This window comes from Dendrobates tinctorius, unplaced genomic scaffold (genome assembly GCF_039654945.1).
Source record: "Dendrobates tinctorius isolate UK_male_01 unplaced genomic scaffold, ASM3965494v1 ptg000158l, whole genome shotgun sequence".
Taxonomy (NCBI): Eukaryota; Metazoa; Chordata; class Amphibia; order Anura; family Dendrobatidae; genus Dendrobates; species Dendrobates tinctorius.
Window position 1 is genome coordinate 2,798,934 of NW_027361825.1, and position 13,970 is coordinate 2,812,903.

A 13,970-nucleotide genomic window follows, 5' to 3' on the forward strand; every position below is an offset into this window, starting at 1 on the left:
GCGTGTGCACATAGCCTTAGTTGCTGCCTATGTAGAGCACAGCAATCGAGATGGGTTTGTCATCAGCTGCTGCGCTCTCCTTGAGCAGTCTTAGGCTGTCAGAAACTTCCATAAAAAAACGACTGTGCTCGGATCACAGCATCCGGCCTCCCCGCCAGGTCTCCTGTCTGTTATGTACACAGTGGGGAAAAACAAGTCTTTGATACACTGCTGATTTTGCAAGTTTTCCCACCTACAAAGAATGGAGAGGTCTGTAATTTTTTTTCGTAAGTACATGTCAACTGTGAGACAAAATCTAAAAGTAAAAAACAGAAAATCACATTGTATGATTTTTATGTAATTAATGTACATTTTATTGCATGAAATATGTATTTGATCACTGACCAACCAGCAAGAATTCTGCCTCTCACAGACCAGTTTGTTTTTTGTTAAGCAGGAGTCATGGGAGATGAACATGTGGTCAGTTGAGACCAAAAAGAGAACTCTTTGGTGCAACTCCATTTGCTGTGTTTGGAGAAAGAAGGATGAGTACAAGCCCAAGAATACCATCCCAACCATGAAGCATGGTGGGAAAACATCATACTTTGGGGATGCTTTTCTGTAAAGGGGGCAGTACAACTGTACCTTATTGTAGGGAGGATGTATGGGGTCATGTATTGCGAGATTTTGTCCAGCAATCTCCTTCCCTTAATAAGAGCTTTGAAGATGGGTTGGGGCTGGGTATTCCCCCATGACAATGACCTGAAACACACAGCCAGGACAACTAAGGAGTGGCTCCATAAGAAGCATTTCTAGGCCCTGGAGTGGCCTAGCCGGACTCCAGTCCTGAACCCAATAGAAAATCTTTGGAGGGAGCTGAAACTCAATGTTACCCAGCGACAGCCCCGAAACCTGAAAGATCTGGAGAAGATCTGTATGGAGGAGGGGGCCAAAATCCCTGCTGCAGTGTGTGCAAACCTGGTCAAGAACTACAGGAAACGTCTGACCTCTGTAACTGCAAACAAAGGTTTCTGTACCAAATATTCAGTTCTGTTTTTCTATTGTATCAAATATTTCATGCAATAAAATGCAAATTAATTATGTAAAAATCATAATGTGATTTTCTGGTTTTATTTTAATATTCTGTCTCTACATGTGAAGGGTACCTACGTTAAAAATTACAGATCTCGCAGTTATCAGACCGGAGCTCAGATCTGGAGATCAGGGTTGCTATTCGATCACAGTCGTGTAACCAGCCTAGAGCAATAAAGTCCGTGCTTATCCTTTGCTGCCATGTCAAGTGCTCGGCCACCACTGTGCAGATGTGGCGCCGCCATGCATGGTTGTGCTGCAATCCCTCGTTTGTTTTGCATTCGATAACCTCTTATGGATTATTAATCTACATATATCCTCTGTGGCAGCTTTGTTATATTTGGCTTTGATTTGTGAGCTATTGTTTCTGTTATCAGCCGACCGAGCTTCTTGGTGCCCTTGCCACCTTGTGGACAGTTTTCAAACTACACGGAGATGACATTAAAGACATAAAGCCTGATGTGTGGGAGACTTAGGGAAGCCGGGTGTTGGCGCCATTACATCTCTGCCCACATCACATTCTGCAAAATCATAGAACAAAAGTTGGGGGAAAGTTTTCCTCTTTTTGGGACTAAAAAACATTATTTTCCAGTTTTCATCTTCGCATTACAAGAACTGTAACTTTTTATTACGATTTCCCCAAGGTAGCTGGAGGAGGAGTTTTTATTTGTGAAGGACAAAGTGTGATACATTATATATAAAAAAAAAAACTTTTATTCGTTATTTTGAAGGTGGAAAAATTGCACAAAATCTACAAATCTGCAATATATGTTTGTTTTTATTGTTTCTTTCGGTGTCACCGTGTGCTATGAACGACATATTAATGTTATTCTTCAGGTCAGTATGATTTTCTTTTTTTTTTTTGCTTGTGATCAGTTGACTTTTTATTGGTACTATTTTACAATATATACGACTTTTTCAGCAAATTTTATCTGTTTTGCGAGGTGGGAAGAATAGGGAAAAAAACAAAAAAAAAAAAATCAATTCTGACTTTATTATAGGTGGTTAAATAAGATTATTTTATATTTCTGCTCATTACTATTGTGCTTATGTCCACTTTGTATATTTTTTTCTTCACTTGAAGCATTTTCTAATCCTTTTAATTTTTTTTGTTTAGTTCCACTAGAGGACTAGACCATGCTCATATCGCTCATTTTCTGATCGCTCATATAATACCCTGCGATAGGTTCATACCTCAGTGCACTATTTGTGTGTCAGTGTTGCTCTAGCATTTTAATGAGGGGTACAAAAATGACAGCTCTGGGGGCTGTTTTAAAGACTCTTGGCTGCCATTCCAAATGGATGGGGTGACTGAGGAAGTCTTCTCCTCCTGCAAAACACCTAAGATGCCACAGCCTCCAATGACCAAAGCATCTAAAGGGTAATCTCTGATTCCTCGGTGTTACTCTGGCATCCTGTTAGGAGAACTAAAATTACAGCCAAGGGCCTGTTGTTACATTCCTGGCTGCCCTACCAACTTCATGGGGTGACTGAGGAAGTCTTCTCCTTCTGCTAAACACCATAGATGCCACTGCCTCCAAAGACCAAGGCATCTAAAGGGTAATCTCTGATTCCTCATTGTTACTGTGGCATCTTGTTAGGAGTACTAAAATTACAGCCATGGAGACTGTTACACTTCTGGCTGCCATACCAACTATACCTCCTTCTTAGATGCCACAGTCTCCAATGGCCAAGGCATCTAAAGGATAATCTATGATCCCAGCAGTTATGGCGTGGAGGAGAGTTATTTAATCCTACCTCTTCGTCAACTATCGATCCTAGTGATCTAGCAATAAAAAGTTTTAAATATAAACAGTGGAAAGAACTTTGGCGCAAGCGTCATCCTCTGTAAGATCGACCCATATTAAACTGAACATATGCTATCAATTTTATACAGACTCAAATGCTTCATTTGCACATCCCCTGAAGCCACATAATGTCAGTCTTTGATATGCTTCTGGGGATCAGTCTCATATTCTCTCTCACCCCACATTCTTTGCCACATTGGACGAGCATGGGCCATCTCGTTACACCCGGACAAGTTCAAATGAAGCAGTAAAGATCAGAAATTTTGAGCAGCCATTCTTGCAGGGGGCTTTGGGATCCCAGTTCTGAAGAGACCATCAGCTGTCGTAAATGTATCACCTAAAAAATGTATTTAGGGAGAAAAACCTCATAAATTCTCCATTGAAAATAAGTAATTTTCCATATTCTAAACTTCTAACTGTATTAATTCTCTGAAGTATAAGAGTCTGCTCAACCTGATTTCTGGATAGGATTATGGCTTGTCTCCCATGTGATTACTTTTCTGATGTCTGACTAGACCTATTTTCCTGGCAAAACATTTTTCACAATCTGGACATGAAAAAGGTTTATCTCCGACGTGAATTCTCTTGTGTCTGACAAGTTTGGAATTGGATACAAAACATTTCCTACACTCTGGACAGGAGTACGGCTTCTCTCCGGTGTGTGTTCTCTGATGTATAACCAGATTTGATTTGTAGGAAAAACTTTTCTCACATTCCGAACATGAAAACGGCCTCTCCCCTGTGTGACTTCTCCGGTGTCTGATAAGTTTTGAGTTGGATACAAAACATTTCCCACATTCTGTGCAAGAAAATGGCTTTTCCTTGGTGTGGATTCTCTGATGGATTACAAGGTTCGATTTATAGGAAAAGCATTTGTCACATTCTGGACAGGCATGTGGCTTTTCTTGGGTGTGAATTTTCAGATGATCGAGAAGATGTCTTTTATCTTTGAAACTTTTTTCACATTCGGGACAGGTGAATGGCTTCTCCCCTGTGTGAATATACTGGTGTCTGACAAGTTTTGATTGAGATATAAAAAGTTTTCCACATTCTGAACATACAAATTGATAAGTACTTAGTGATTGAACACGTGGCCTCCTGATAGAGGTGGGATGAGATGATGGACCTCTTCTGTGGGTGACTGATGGTAGACTTGGGGCAATAAAGTGTTCCCCATGACTATTACTTCCAAGCTCAAAATGAGAAGGGCGAGTGCTCCACTGGAATTTTGGAAGAACATCTAATGGGAATACAGACAAATGTTTTCTTATAAACAATTGGGCGGGTGGATATTACAGATGTAAAAGCATATATTATAGTCATGATCAGTTTTGTGAGGCATGATGATTTTTTTTCTATTTACAGATTAGATACAGTGGATATGGAAAGTATTCAGACCCCTTTAAATTTTTCACTCTGTTTCACTGCAGCCATTTGGTAAATTCAAAAAAGTTTTTTCTCATTAATGTACACTCTGCACCCCATCTTGACTAAAAAAACAGAAACAAAGAAATTTTTGTAAATGTATTAAAAAAGAAAAACTGAAATATCACATGGTCATAAGTATTCAGACCCTTTGCTCAGTACGGAGTAGAAGCACCCTTTCGAGCTAGTACAGCCATGAGTCTTCTTGGGAATGATGCAACAACTTTTTCACACCTGGATTTGGGGTTCCTCTGCCATTCTTCCTTGCAGATCCTCTTCAGTTCCATCAGGTTGGATGGTGAACATTAGTGGACAGCCATATTCAGGTCTCTCCAGAGATGCTTAATTGGGTTTAGGTCAGGGCTCTGGCTGGGCTAGTCAAGAATGGTCACAGAGTTGTTCTGAAACCACTCCTTTGTAATTTTAGCTGTGTGCTTAGGGTCATTGTCTTGTTGGAAGGTGAACCTTCGGCCAAGTCTGAGGTCCGGAGCACTCTGGAAGAGGTTTTCATCCAGTATATGTCTGTACTTGGCAGCATTCATGTTTCCTTCAATTTCAACCAGTCGTTCTGTCCTTGCAGCTGAAAAACACCTCCATAGCATGATGCTGCCACCATGTTTCACTGTTGGGATTGTATTGGGCAGGTGATGAGCAGTGCCTTGTTTTCTCCACACATACCGCTTAGAATTATCACCAAAAGGTCAATCTTCGTCTGATCAGACCAGAGAATCTTATATCTCATAGTCTGGGAGTCCTTCATGTGTTTTTTAGCAAACTCTATGCAGGCTTTCATATCTCTTGCACTCAAGAGGCTTCCCTCAGGCCACTCTGCCATAAAGGCCCGACTGGTGGAGGACTGCAGTGATAGCTGACTTTGTGGAACTTTCTCCCATCTCCCTACTGCATCTGTGGAGCTCAGCCACAGTGATCTTGGGGTTCTTCTTTATCTCTCTCACCAAGACTCTTCTCCCACGATTGCTCAGTTTGGCTGGACGGCCAGGTCTTGGAAAACTTCTGGTGGTCCCAAACGTCTTCCATTTAAGGATTATGGAGGCCACTGTGCTATTAGGAACCTTGAGTAATGCAGAAATTCTTTTGTAACCTTGGCCAGATCTGTGCCTTGCACAATTCTGTCTCTGTGCTCCTTGGTCAGTTCCTTTGACCTCAGGATTCTCATGTGGTCTGACATGCACTGTGAGCTGTGAGGTCTTATATAGACAGGTGTGTGCCTTTACAAATCAAGTCCTATCAGTTTAATTAAACACAGCTGGACTCCAATGAGGAAGTAGAACCATCTCAAGGAGGATCACAAGGAAATGGACAGCATGTGACATAAATATGAGTGTCTGAGCAAAAGGTCTGAATACTTATGACCATGTGATATCAGTTTTTGTTTTTTAATATATTTGCAAAAATTTCCAAATTTCTGTATTTTTCAGTCAAGATGGGTTGCAGAGTGTACATTAATGAGGAAAAAAATGAACTTTTTTGAATTTACCAAATGACTGCAATGAAACAGCATGAACAATTTTAAGGGGTCTGAATACTTTCCGTAGCCACTGTCTATGAAAGATTTCTGCCAAATATTCTGCAGATCAATTGCAGAAAATATAAAATAATTGAGGACAAAGCTAATTTTTGCTTTAAAGGGAATCTTTCAGCAAGTATTTCCAGCATAAACTAAAAGCCACCACCTTTAATGCCTCTTGTATAGCCATCTGTACATAGAGAGCACTGCTATACAAAGTCACTAACAAATACACACCTGGTCAAAATTGTTGGTACCCCTCGTTTAAAGGAAATCTGTCACACCTTTTTTCGAATATGAGCTGCTGGCGCCTCCCAACTTCATACGATGCCGTCCTTTTCTTTCCTTCCTGTCGTGGCTCCTGCGCAGGTGCACTGCTCTGCCCTGGCTGCAGTGCGCAGGCGACGGGAGAGGTCCAGCGCCTGCGCACTGCAGTATTCTGCCCAGCCCTCAACAGGGCAGAGAAATGCGCCGAAGCCACGACAGGAAGGAGAGAAGAGGACATCATCGCTAGAAGATGGGAGGCGCTGGACCCATTACAGAATGCTGTAGATAAGCCACTGATGTCGGTGCCGGCAGCTCATATTCGAAAAAAAGGGGTGACAGATTCCCTTTAATGACAGAAAAACCCACAATGGTCACAAAAATAACTTGAATCTGACAAAAGTAATAATAAATCAAAAATCGATGAAAATGAACAAATGAAAGTCAGACATTGCTTTTCAACCATTCTTCCACAAAATGTAAAAAAAATAAAACTCATGAAATACGCTTGGACAGAAATGATGGTACCCTTAACTTAATATTTTGTTGCACAACCTTTTGAGGCAATCACTGTGATCAAACGACTCCTGTAACTGTCAATGAGACTTCTGCACCTCTCGACAGGTATTTTGGCCCACTCCTCAAGAGCAAACTGCTCCAGTTGTCTCGTGTTTGAAGGTTGCCTTTTCCAGACGGCATGTTTCAGCTCTTTCCAAAGATGCTCAATAGGATTTAGGTCAGGGCTCATAGAAGGCCACGTCAGAATAGTCCAATGTTTTCCTCTTAGCCATTCTTGGGTGTTTTTAGCTGTGTGTTTTGGGTCATTATCCTGTTGCAAGACCCAAGACCTGCGACTGATACCAAGCTTTCTGACACTGGGCAGCACATTTCTCTCTAGAATCCCTTGATAGTCTTGAAATTTCATTGTACCCTGCACAGATTCTAGACACCCTGTACTAGATGCAGCAAAGTAGTCCCAGAACATAACAAAGCCTTCTCCATGTTTCACAGTAGGGACATTGTTCTTTTCTTGATATGCTTCATTTTTCCATCTGTGAACATAGAGCTGATGTGCCTTGCCAAAAAGTTCCATCTTTGTCTCATGTGTCCATAGGACATTATCCCAGAAGCTTTGTGGCTTGTCAACATGTAGTTTGGCAAATTTCATTCTGGCTTTATTATTCTTTTTCAACAATGGTGTCCTCCTTGGTCGTTTCCCATGATGTTCACTTTGGCTCATACAACGATGGATGGTGAGATCTGACACAAATTTTCCTTGAGCTTGAAGTTTACCTTTAATCTGTTTAGAAGTTTTTCTGAACTCTTTTGTTACCATTCGTATTATCCGTCTCTTTGATTTGTCATCAATTTTCCTCCTGCGGCCACATCCATGGAGGTTGGCTACAGTCCCATGGAGTTTAAATTTCTGAATAATATGTGCAACTGTAATCACAGGAACATCAAGCAGCTTGGAGATGGTCTTATAACTTTTACCTTTAACATGTTTGTCTATAATTTTCTTTCTAATCTCCTGAGACAACTCTTCCCTTCACTTCCTCTGGACCATGTTGTGTGTGATACACACCATGTCACCAAACAGCACAGTGGGTATCTGTAGCCCTCTATACAGGCCCACTCACTGATTCCAAGATTGTAGACAACTGTGATGCTAATTAGTGGACACACCGCAATTTACCATGTCCCTTTTGTCACATTATTTTCAGGGGTACCATCATTTCTGTCTAGGCCTATTTCATGAGTTTTATTTTTTTTTAAATTCTGTGGAAGCATGGTTGAAAAGCAATGTCTGACTTTCATTTGTTAATTTTCATAGATTTTTGATTAATTATTACTTTTGTCAGATTCAAGTTATTTCTGTCACCATTGTGGGTTTTTCTGTCATTAAACGAGGGGTACCAACAATTTTGACCACGTGTGTATATTAAAAGAAGAGGGCACAATACTGACTTCTACATAATCAACACAGTACTGTAAATCTTGCACCTGCGCAGTAGAAGCACAGATCTGTGCAGGCATACATTGCTCTGCCCTACAAATGCGCATGCACCCATAGTATCAGAGCCAAGTCACCTGTGAAGGTAAAATATTTATAGTGTGGTCGAAGGAAGGGTCAGTATTGGGCCCTCCTCTGTATGGATAACGTAGGACACAACATTCACATAAATTAAGGCAGGAGGATGCCATTGCAGGAATAGAGGAGCCGCCGGACAAAGAACAGCAACGCCCATTTTACCAATTAGCATACAGCGTGGGATAATTATAAAATGGTATGTTTTGGTTATGCAGAGGGAGATAGGGGTCTAAAAATCCAAATAGCTGGATTGCAGTACAAAAGGAGGTGGCACTAGTTTATATTGGGAAAACCTGCTGACAGGATCCCTTTAAGGACTGAAGCATCGTTTTGTTTACCTACTTTTCATTAAATTCCAAAGAATTCTGATGAGTGAGTTACTGTAGGTGTCAGACTAAAGAATGATAATATTGTGGATAAAGCTATTGACTGTACTGATGGAATGGGATGGAGTATATCAGATTGCTTCATCTGTGAATGTGGCTCTTCTCTCCTGGCCGATTACTCACCTGTGACGATATTAGTCGGAGTTTCCTCTTCCCTCTTCAGGTCGTCGCTTCTGTAATACTCCTCATCTCCCTCTGTCTCTTCCACTTTGACAATAATCAGGTCGTCGATCTAAAACGAAAATGCACTAAATGAAATCCAGCATAATGTAGCGTTGTCTGCTCGTGGCTCTTATGTCCTCATACCCGCTCAACTTGTAGGACGTTAGGATTTTTCTCCAGATCTTCCTGAGGAGAAAGAGGACGGGGACAACTTTCTGGTAAGCGACTATTACCTGGTGCATCTGTAAGGACAAGTAGAGCCAGTATTGGAGGGGTCACAAAAAAAAAAAAGAGTACTACAGGGGTCAGTATTGGAGGGGGACACAGAAAAGAGTACTACAGGGTCAGTATTGGAGGAGTAACAGAAAACAGTACTACAGGGGTCAGTATTGGAGGGGGTCACGGAAAAGAGCACTACAGGGGTCAGTATTGGAGGGGGTCACAGAAAAGAGTACTACAGGGTCAGTATTGGAGGAGTAACAGAAAACAGTACTACAGCGGTCAGGATTGGAGGGGGTCACGGAAAAGAGCACTACAGGGGTCAGTATTGGAGGGGGTCACAGAAAAGAGTACTACAGGGTCAGTATTGGAGGAGTAACAGAAAACAGTACTACAGGGGTCAGTATTGGAGGAGACACAGAAAACAGTACTACAGGGGTCAGTATTGGAGGGGAGTCACAGAAAAGAGTACTGCAGGGGTCAGTATTGGGAGGGGTCAGTGTTGGGCCCTCTCCTTTTAATTAGTGACCTTGTAGAGGAAATACAAAAGCAGAATTTCAATATCTGCCTTTGTTTTGAAAAAGAATTGGGTGTTTGGGTGGACAGCAAACTCAATTTTAGTCAGTGCCAGGCAGCTGCTGCCAAGGCAAATGAAATAATGGGATGCATTAAAAGAGGCAGATATGCTCCTGACAAGAACAGTTATTCTCTATATAAGTCACTGGTGCGGCTGCACTTAGATACTGGGTGCAATAAGGACATAGCTGAGCTAGTGCGGGTGCAGAGAAGAGAAACCATAGTTATTAAAGGAACCTGCCACCAGGTTTGGCCGATATGAGATAAGGCCACCACCTTTCAGGCCTGATATACAGCATTCTATAAAGTTGCATTTCTGCCCCAAACCTGACCTACAAAACAAGAAAAATTACTTTTATTATACTCTCCTGTGGGGCGGTCCAGTCCGAGGAGTGTCTATGTTTTTAATCTGGCGCTTCGCTTCTTCTTGCGATGCCATCCTTCTTGGATCGTGTGGATAATGCGTCCCTACATCATCCACAGTCTTCCCTGCGTCGTGCTCCTGCACAGGCGTACTTCTGTGCCCTGAGAGGGCAGAGTAAAGTAGTGGAGTGTGCATGCGTCGGAGCTCTCTGACCTTTCTCAGTGCCAAGACCATCAACAACCATCAGACTGGACCGCCTGGCAGGTTAGTATAATAAAAGCTCTTTTTTGTGTCGTGCAGGTCGGGTTGGGGACAGATATAGCGCATTATAGAATGCTGTATATCAGGCCTGAAAGGTGGAGGTCGTATCTCATGTCAGCCAAACCTGATGACAGGTTCCCTTTAAGGAAATGTATGAACTGCAGAAGACTGGTAATCAGACTAAGTTATTCAGTTTGGAAAGACGAAGGATGAGGGCGATCTTATTACAATGTACAAGTATAGTATTAGCGGACAGTACAGATCTGTATAATCTTTTTACACCATGGCCAGGGATATGACAAGGGGGTATCCTCTATGCCTATAGTAAATAGATTTACGGTAACCATCAAAAAGATGGTGATTCTTTACAGTATAAGCAGAGAGACTATGGATTCTTTACTGTAAGAGCAGAGAGACTATGGATTCTTTACTGTGCGAGCAGTAAGGCTATGGATTATTTACTGTACGAGCAGTGAGGTTATGGATTCTTTACTGTATGAGCAGTGAGGCTATGGATTCTTTACTGTACGAGCAGTGAGATTATGGATTCTTTACTGTACGAGCAGTGAGGCTATGGATTCTTTACTGTACGAGCAGTGAGGCTATGGATTCTTTACTGTACGAGCAGTGAGGCTATGGATTCTTTACTGTACGAGCAGTGAGGCTATGGATTCTTTACTGTAAGAGCAGTGAGGCTATGGATTCTTTACTGTAAGAGCAGAGAGGCTATGGATTCTTTACTGTAAGAGCAGAGAGACTATGGATTCTTTACTGTAAGAGCAGTGAGGCTATGGATTCTTTACTGTACGAGCAGTGAGATTATGGATTCTTTACTGTAAGAGCAGTGAGGCTATGGATTCTTTACTGGCTGAGCAGCGAGATTATGGATTCTTTACTGTACGAGCAGTGAGGCTATGGATTCTTTACTGTACGAGCAGTGAGGCTATGGATTCTTTACTGTACGAGCAGTGAGGCTATGGATTCTTTACTGTAAGAGCAGAGAGGCTATGGATTCTTTACTGTAAGAGCAGAGAGGCTATGGATTCTTTACTGTGCGAGCGGTAAGGCTATGGATTATTTACTGTACGAGCAGTGAGGTTATGGAATCTTTACTGTATGAGCAGTGAGGCTATGGATTCTTTACTGTACGGGCAGTGAGATTATGGATTCTTTACTGTAAGAGCAGTGAGGCTATGGATTCTTTACTATACGAGCAGTGAGATTATGGATTCTTTACTGTAAGAGCAGTGAGGCTATGGATTCTTTACTGTAAGAGCAGTGAAGCTATGGATTCTTTACTGTAAGAGCAGAGAGGCTATGGATTCTTTACTGTAAGAGCAGAGAGACTATGGATTCTTTACTGTAAGAGCAAAGAGACTATGGATTCTTTACTGTGCGAGCGGTAAGGCTATGGATTCTTTACTGTATGAGCAGTGAGGCTATGGATTCTTTACTGTACGAGCAGTGAGATTATGGATTCTTTACTGTAAGAGCAGTGAGGCTATGGATTCTTTACTGGCTGAGCAGCGAGATTATGGATTCTTTACTGTACGAGCAGTGAGGCTATGGATTCTTTACTGTACGAGCAGTGAAGCTATGGATTCTTTACTGTAAGAGCAGTGAGGCTATGGATTCTTTACTGTAAGAGCAGTGAGGGTATGGATTCTTTACTGTAAGAGCAGTGAGGGTATGGATTCTTTACTGTAAGAGCAGAGAGACTATGGATTATTTACTGTACGAGCAGTGAGGTTATGGATTATTTACTGTACGAGCAGTGAGATTATAGATTAGTTACTGTGCGAGCCGTGAGGCTATGGATTCTTTACTGTGCGAGCAGTAAGGCTATGGATTCTTTACTTTACGAGCAGTGAAATTATGGAACTTTCTGCCACATAATGTTGTAATGGTTGATTTACTAAACAGATTCAAGGAGAGCCTGGATGCCGTCCCGAAAAGTAAAATATTGCAGGTAATGGGCACTGGATTTTTTGATGGAACGTTAATCCAGGGAACTAGTCTGATTGCCGTATGTGGAGTCGGGAAGGAATATTTCCCTTAATATGGAGCAAATAACCTCAGCCTCAGAGTTTTGCCTTCCTCTGGATCGATATGTGAAGTTATAGGTTGACTTGTCTGTCTTAAATCTTAAAACTATGAAAGTATAAATTCCTACTTTTTTTGTGATTCATAAGACTACTTTCTTCTCGAAAGTCTGCTCTTCGCGGTGGTGTGAGGGGCCGGGGGTCCTCCATCAGGACGTCCTTATACTGGTCCTTGTGTCCTTCCATATACTCCCACTCCTCCATGGAGAGATAGACGGTGACGTCCTGACACCTCACAGGGACCTGACAACACAACGATCCCGTCATCATGCCATCACATTCTATAAGGTCCCAGCCTTCCCGGCGCTCACCTCTCTGGTCACCACCTGCAGGATCTTATTGGTGAGCTCCACGATCTTCTGCTCGTTGTCTCCTGGATGCATCAGTGATGGAGGTGGAGGCACCATGATGGCGCTTTGGCTCTTGCTCCTCCGTCTTCCTGATCTTTGGGGCTTGGAGCTGGCTGTCACAGACTTCTTCACCATAACATAATCCTGTGTACGAAGAGATGCTAGTAATTATCATCTCTCTGCCATTGTTACATGCAAGAACATTGTGGTTCCCATCGGTCCTCACCTCTCCAGTCAGCAGGTAGATGATCTCCAGCGTCAGGTCCAATATCTGCTCCGCCATTGTGTAGGCAATCAGCAAATTATTGGGTACCGTAACTGGGGGAGGAGAAGACTCCTAGAGAGGAAGAAAAATAAGAAAATCTCAAAACTAGGGATGAGTAAATCGGTTCTGAAGACCCCCGCGGGGTCCAGTGGCCGTGACCGTTGGTCTGGACCGACTTGTACTTGGTGGAATCCGCAACTTCTCTTTGCTGGGCTGGGCTGGTGCGACGTGTGCGTCATCCCACCATGATGATGTAGCACCAGCCTGGCTAACCAAGAGAGGAGCTGTAAGGTGAGAGCCGGTCCGCAGGGGTCATTCGTGATGACTGAACGTGCTAGGATAAGGTGTTGTCTGAGCATGCTCGGGTGCTAACAGAGTGACTTCAGTGTGCTCAAAAAATATGTTCAAGTTCCCGAGGCTGTTCGACAGCCTAACAAACAGACAATCCCGACGTGTTGCTTCTGTTGAACAGCCACAGGGACTTGAACATATTATTCGAGCAAGCTGAAGACACTCAGTTATCACCAGAGCATGCTCAGATAACGCCTTATCCATGAACGCTCGCTCATCACTAGTTATCATCTACGGGGCTGTTCACACCTTTGTGGGTTTTTTATTGAATAACTATCAGTCTGCACCAAAACATGGAGACACATCTGAGTCACAAATCGAACACACAAATGTAAGTCTGTGGGCCCCTGAAATATAATCGGGCATCACTCGGAGGCCTTCAGCGCATCTGATCGTTTGAAAAAGAAAAACTCCTAATGAAACTCTGATGGTAAAAACTGAGCCACCGACCAAACACTGATGGAAACCTGTTAGTTTTTTGCATACGAGATAAATCTGCGACGTCTGAACGAGGCCTTATATACGAGACGAACCGCAGGCATTGCCATCAATCAGAATTCACAGCAAATCTTAAGGCCGCGTGCACACGTGAGTATTGGGTGAGGTTTTTACCTTAGTATTTGTAACAATCAGAGGAAAAGTATAATAGAAACACGTCACCACTTCTGTATTTCTCACCCACTCCTGGTTTAGGCTTACCCATACTGATGTAAAATACTGACCAAATACTGAACGTGGACTATAAA

General features: G+C 42.5%; 1 protein-coding gene across 1 annotated transcript; it reads right to left on the bottom strand.

Moving 5' to 3' along the window:
- Positions 1-1,771: 1,771 nt before the first annotated feature.
- LOC141051750 (gastrula zinc finger protein XlCGF66.1-like) lies at positions 1,772-13,970 on the bottom strand. The gene is made up of 7 exons (XM_073548768.1): positions 13,947-13,970; positions 12,835-12,945; positions 12,570-12,752; positions 12,330-12,501; positions 8,881-8,978; positions 8,698-8,806; positions 1,772-4,119 (listed from the first exon to the last, which is right to left on the bottom strand). Exons 2-7 carry the CDS (start codon positions 12,889-12,891, stop codon positions 3,350-3,352), a joined length of 1,389 nt encoding a protein of 462 aa, XP_073404869.1. The 5' UTR covers positions 12,892-12,945; positions 13,947-13,970; the 3' UTR covers positions 1,772-3,349.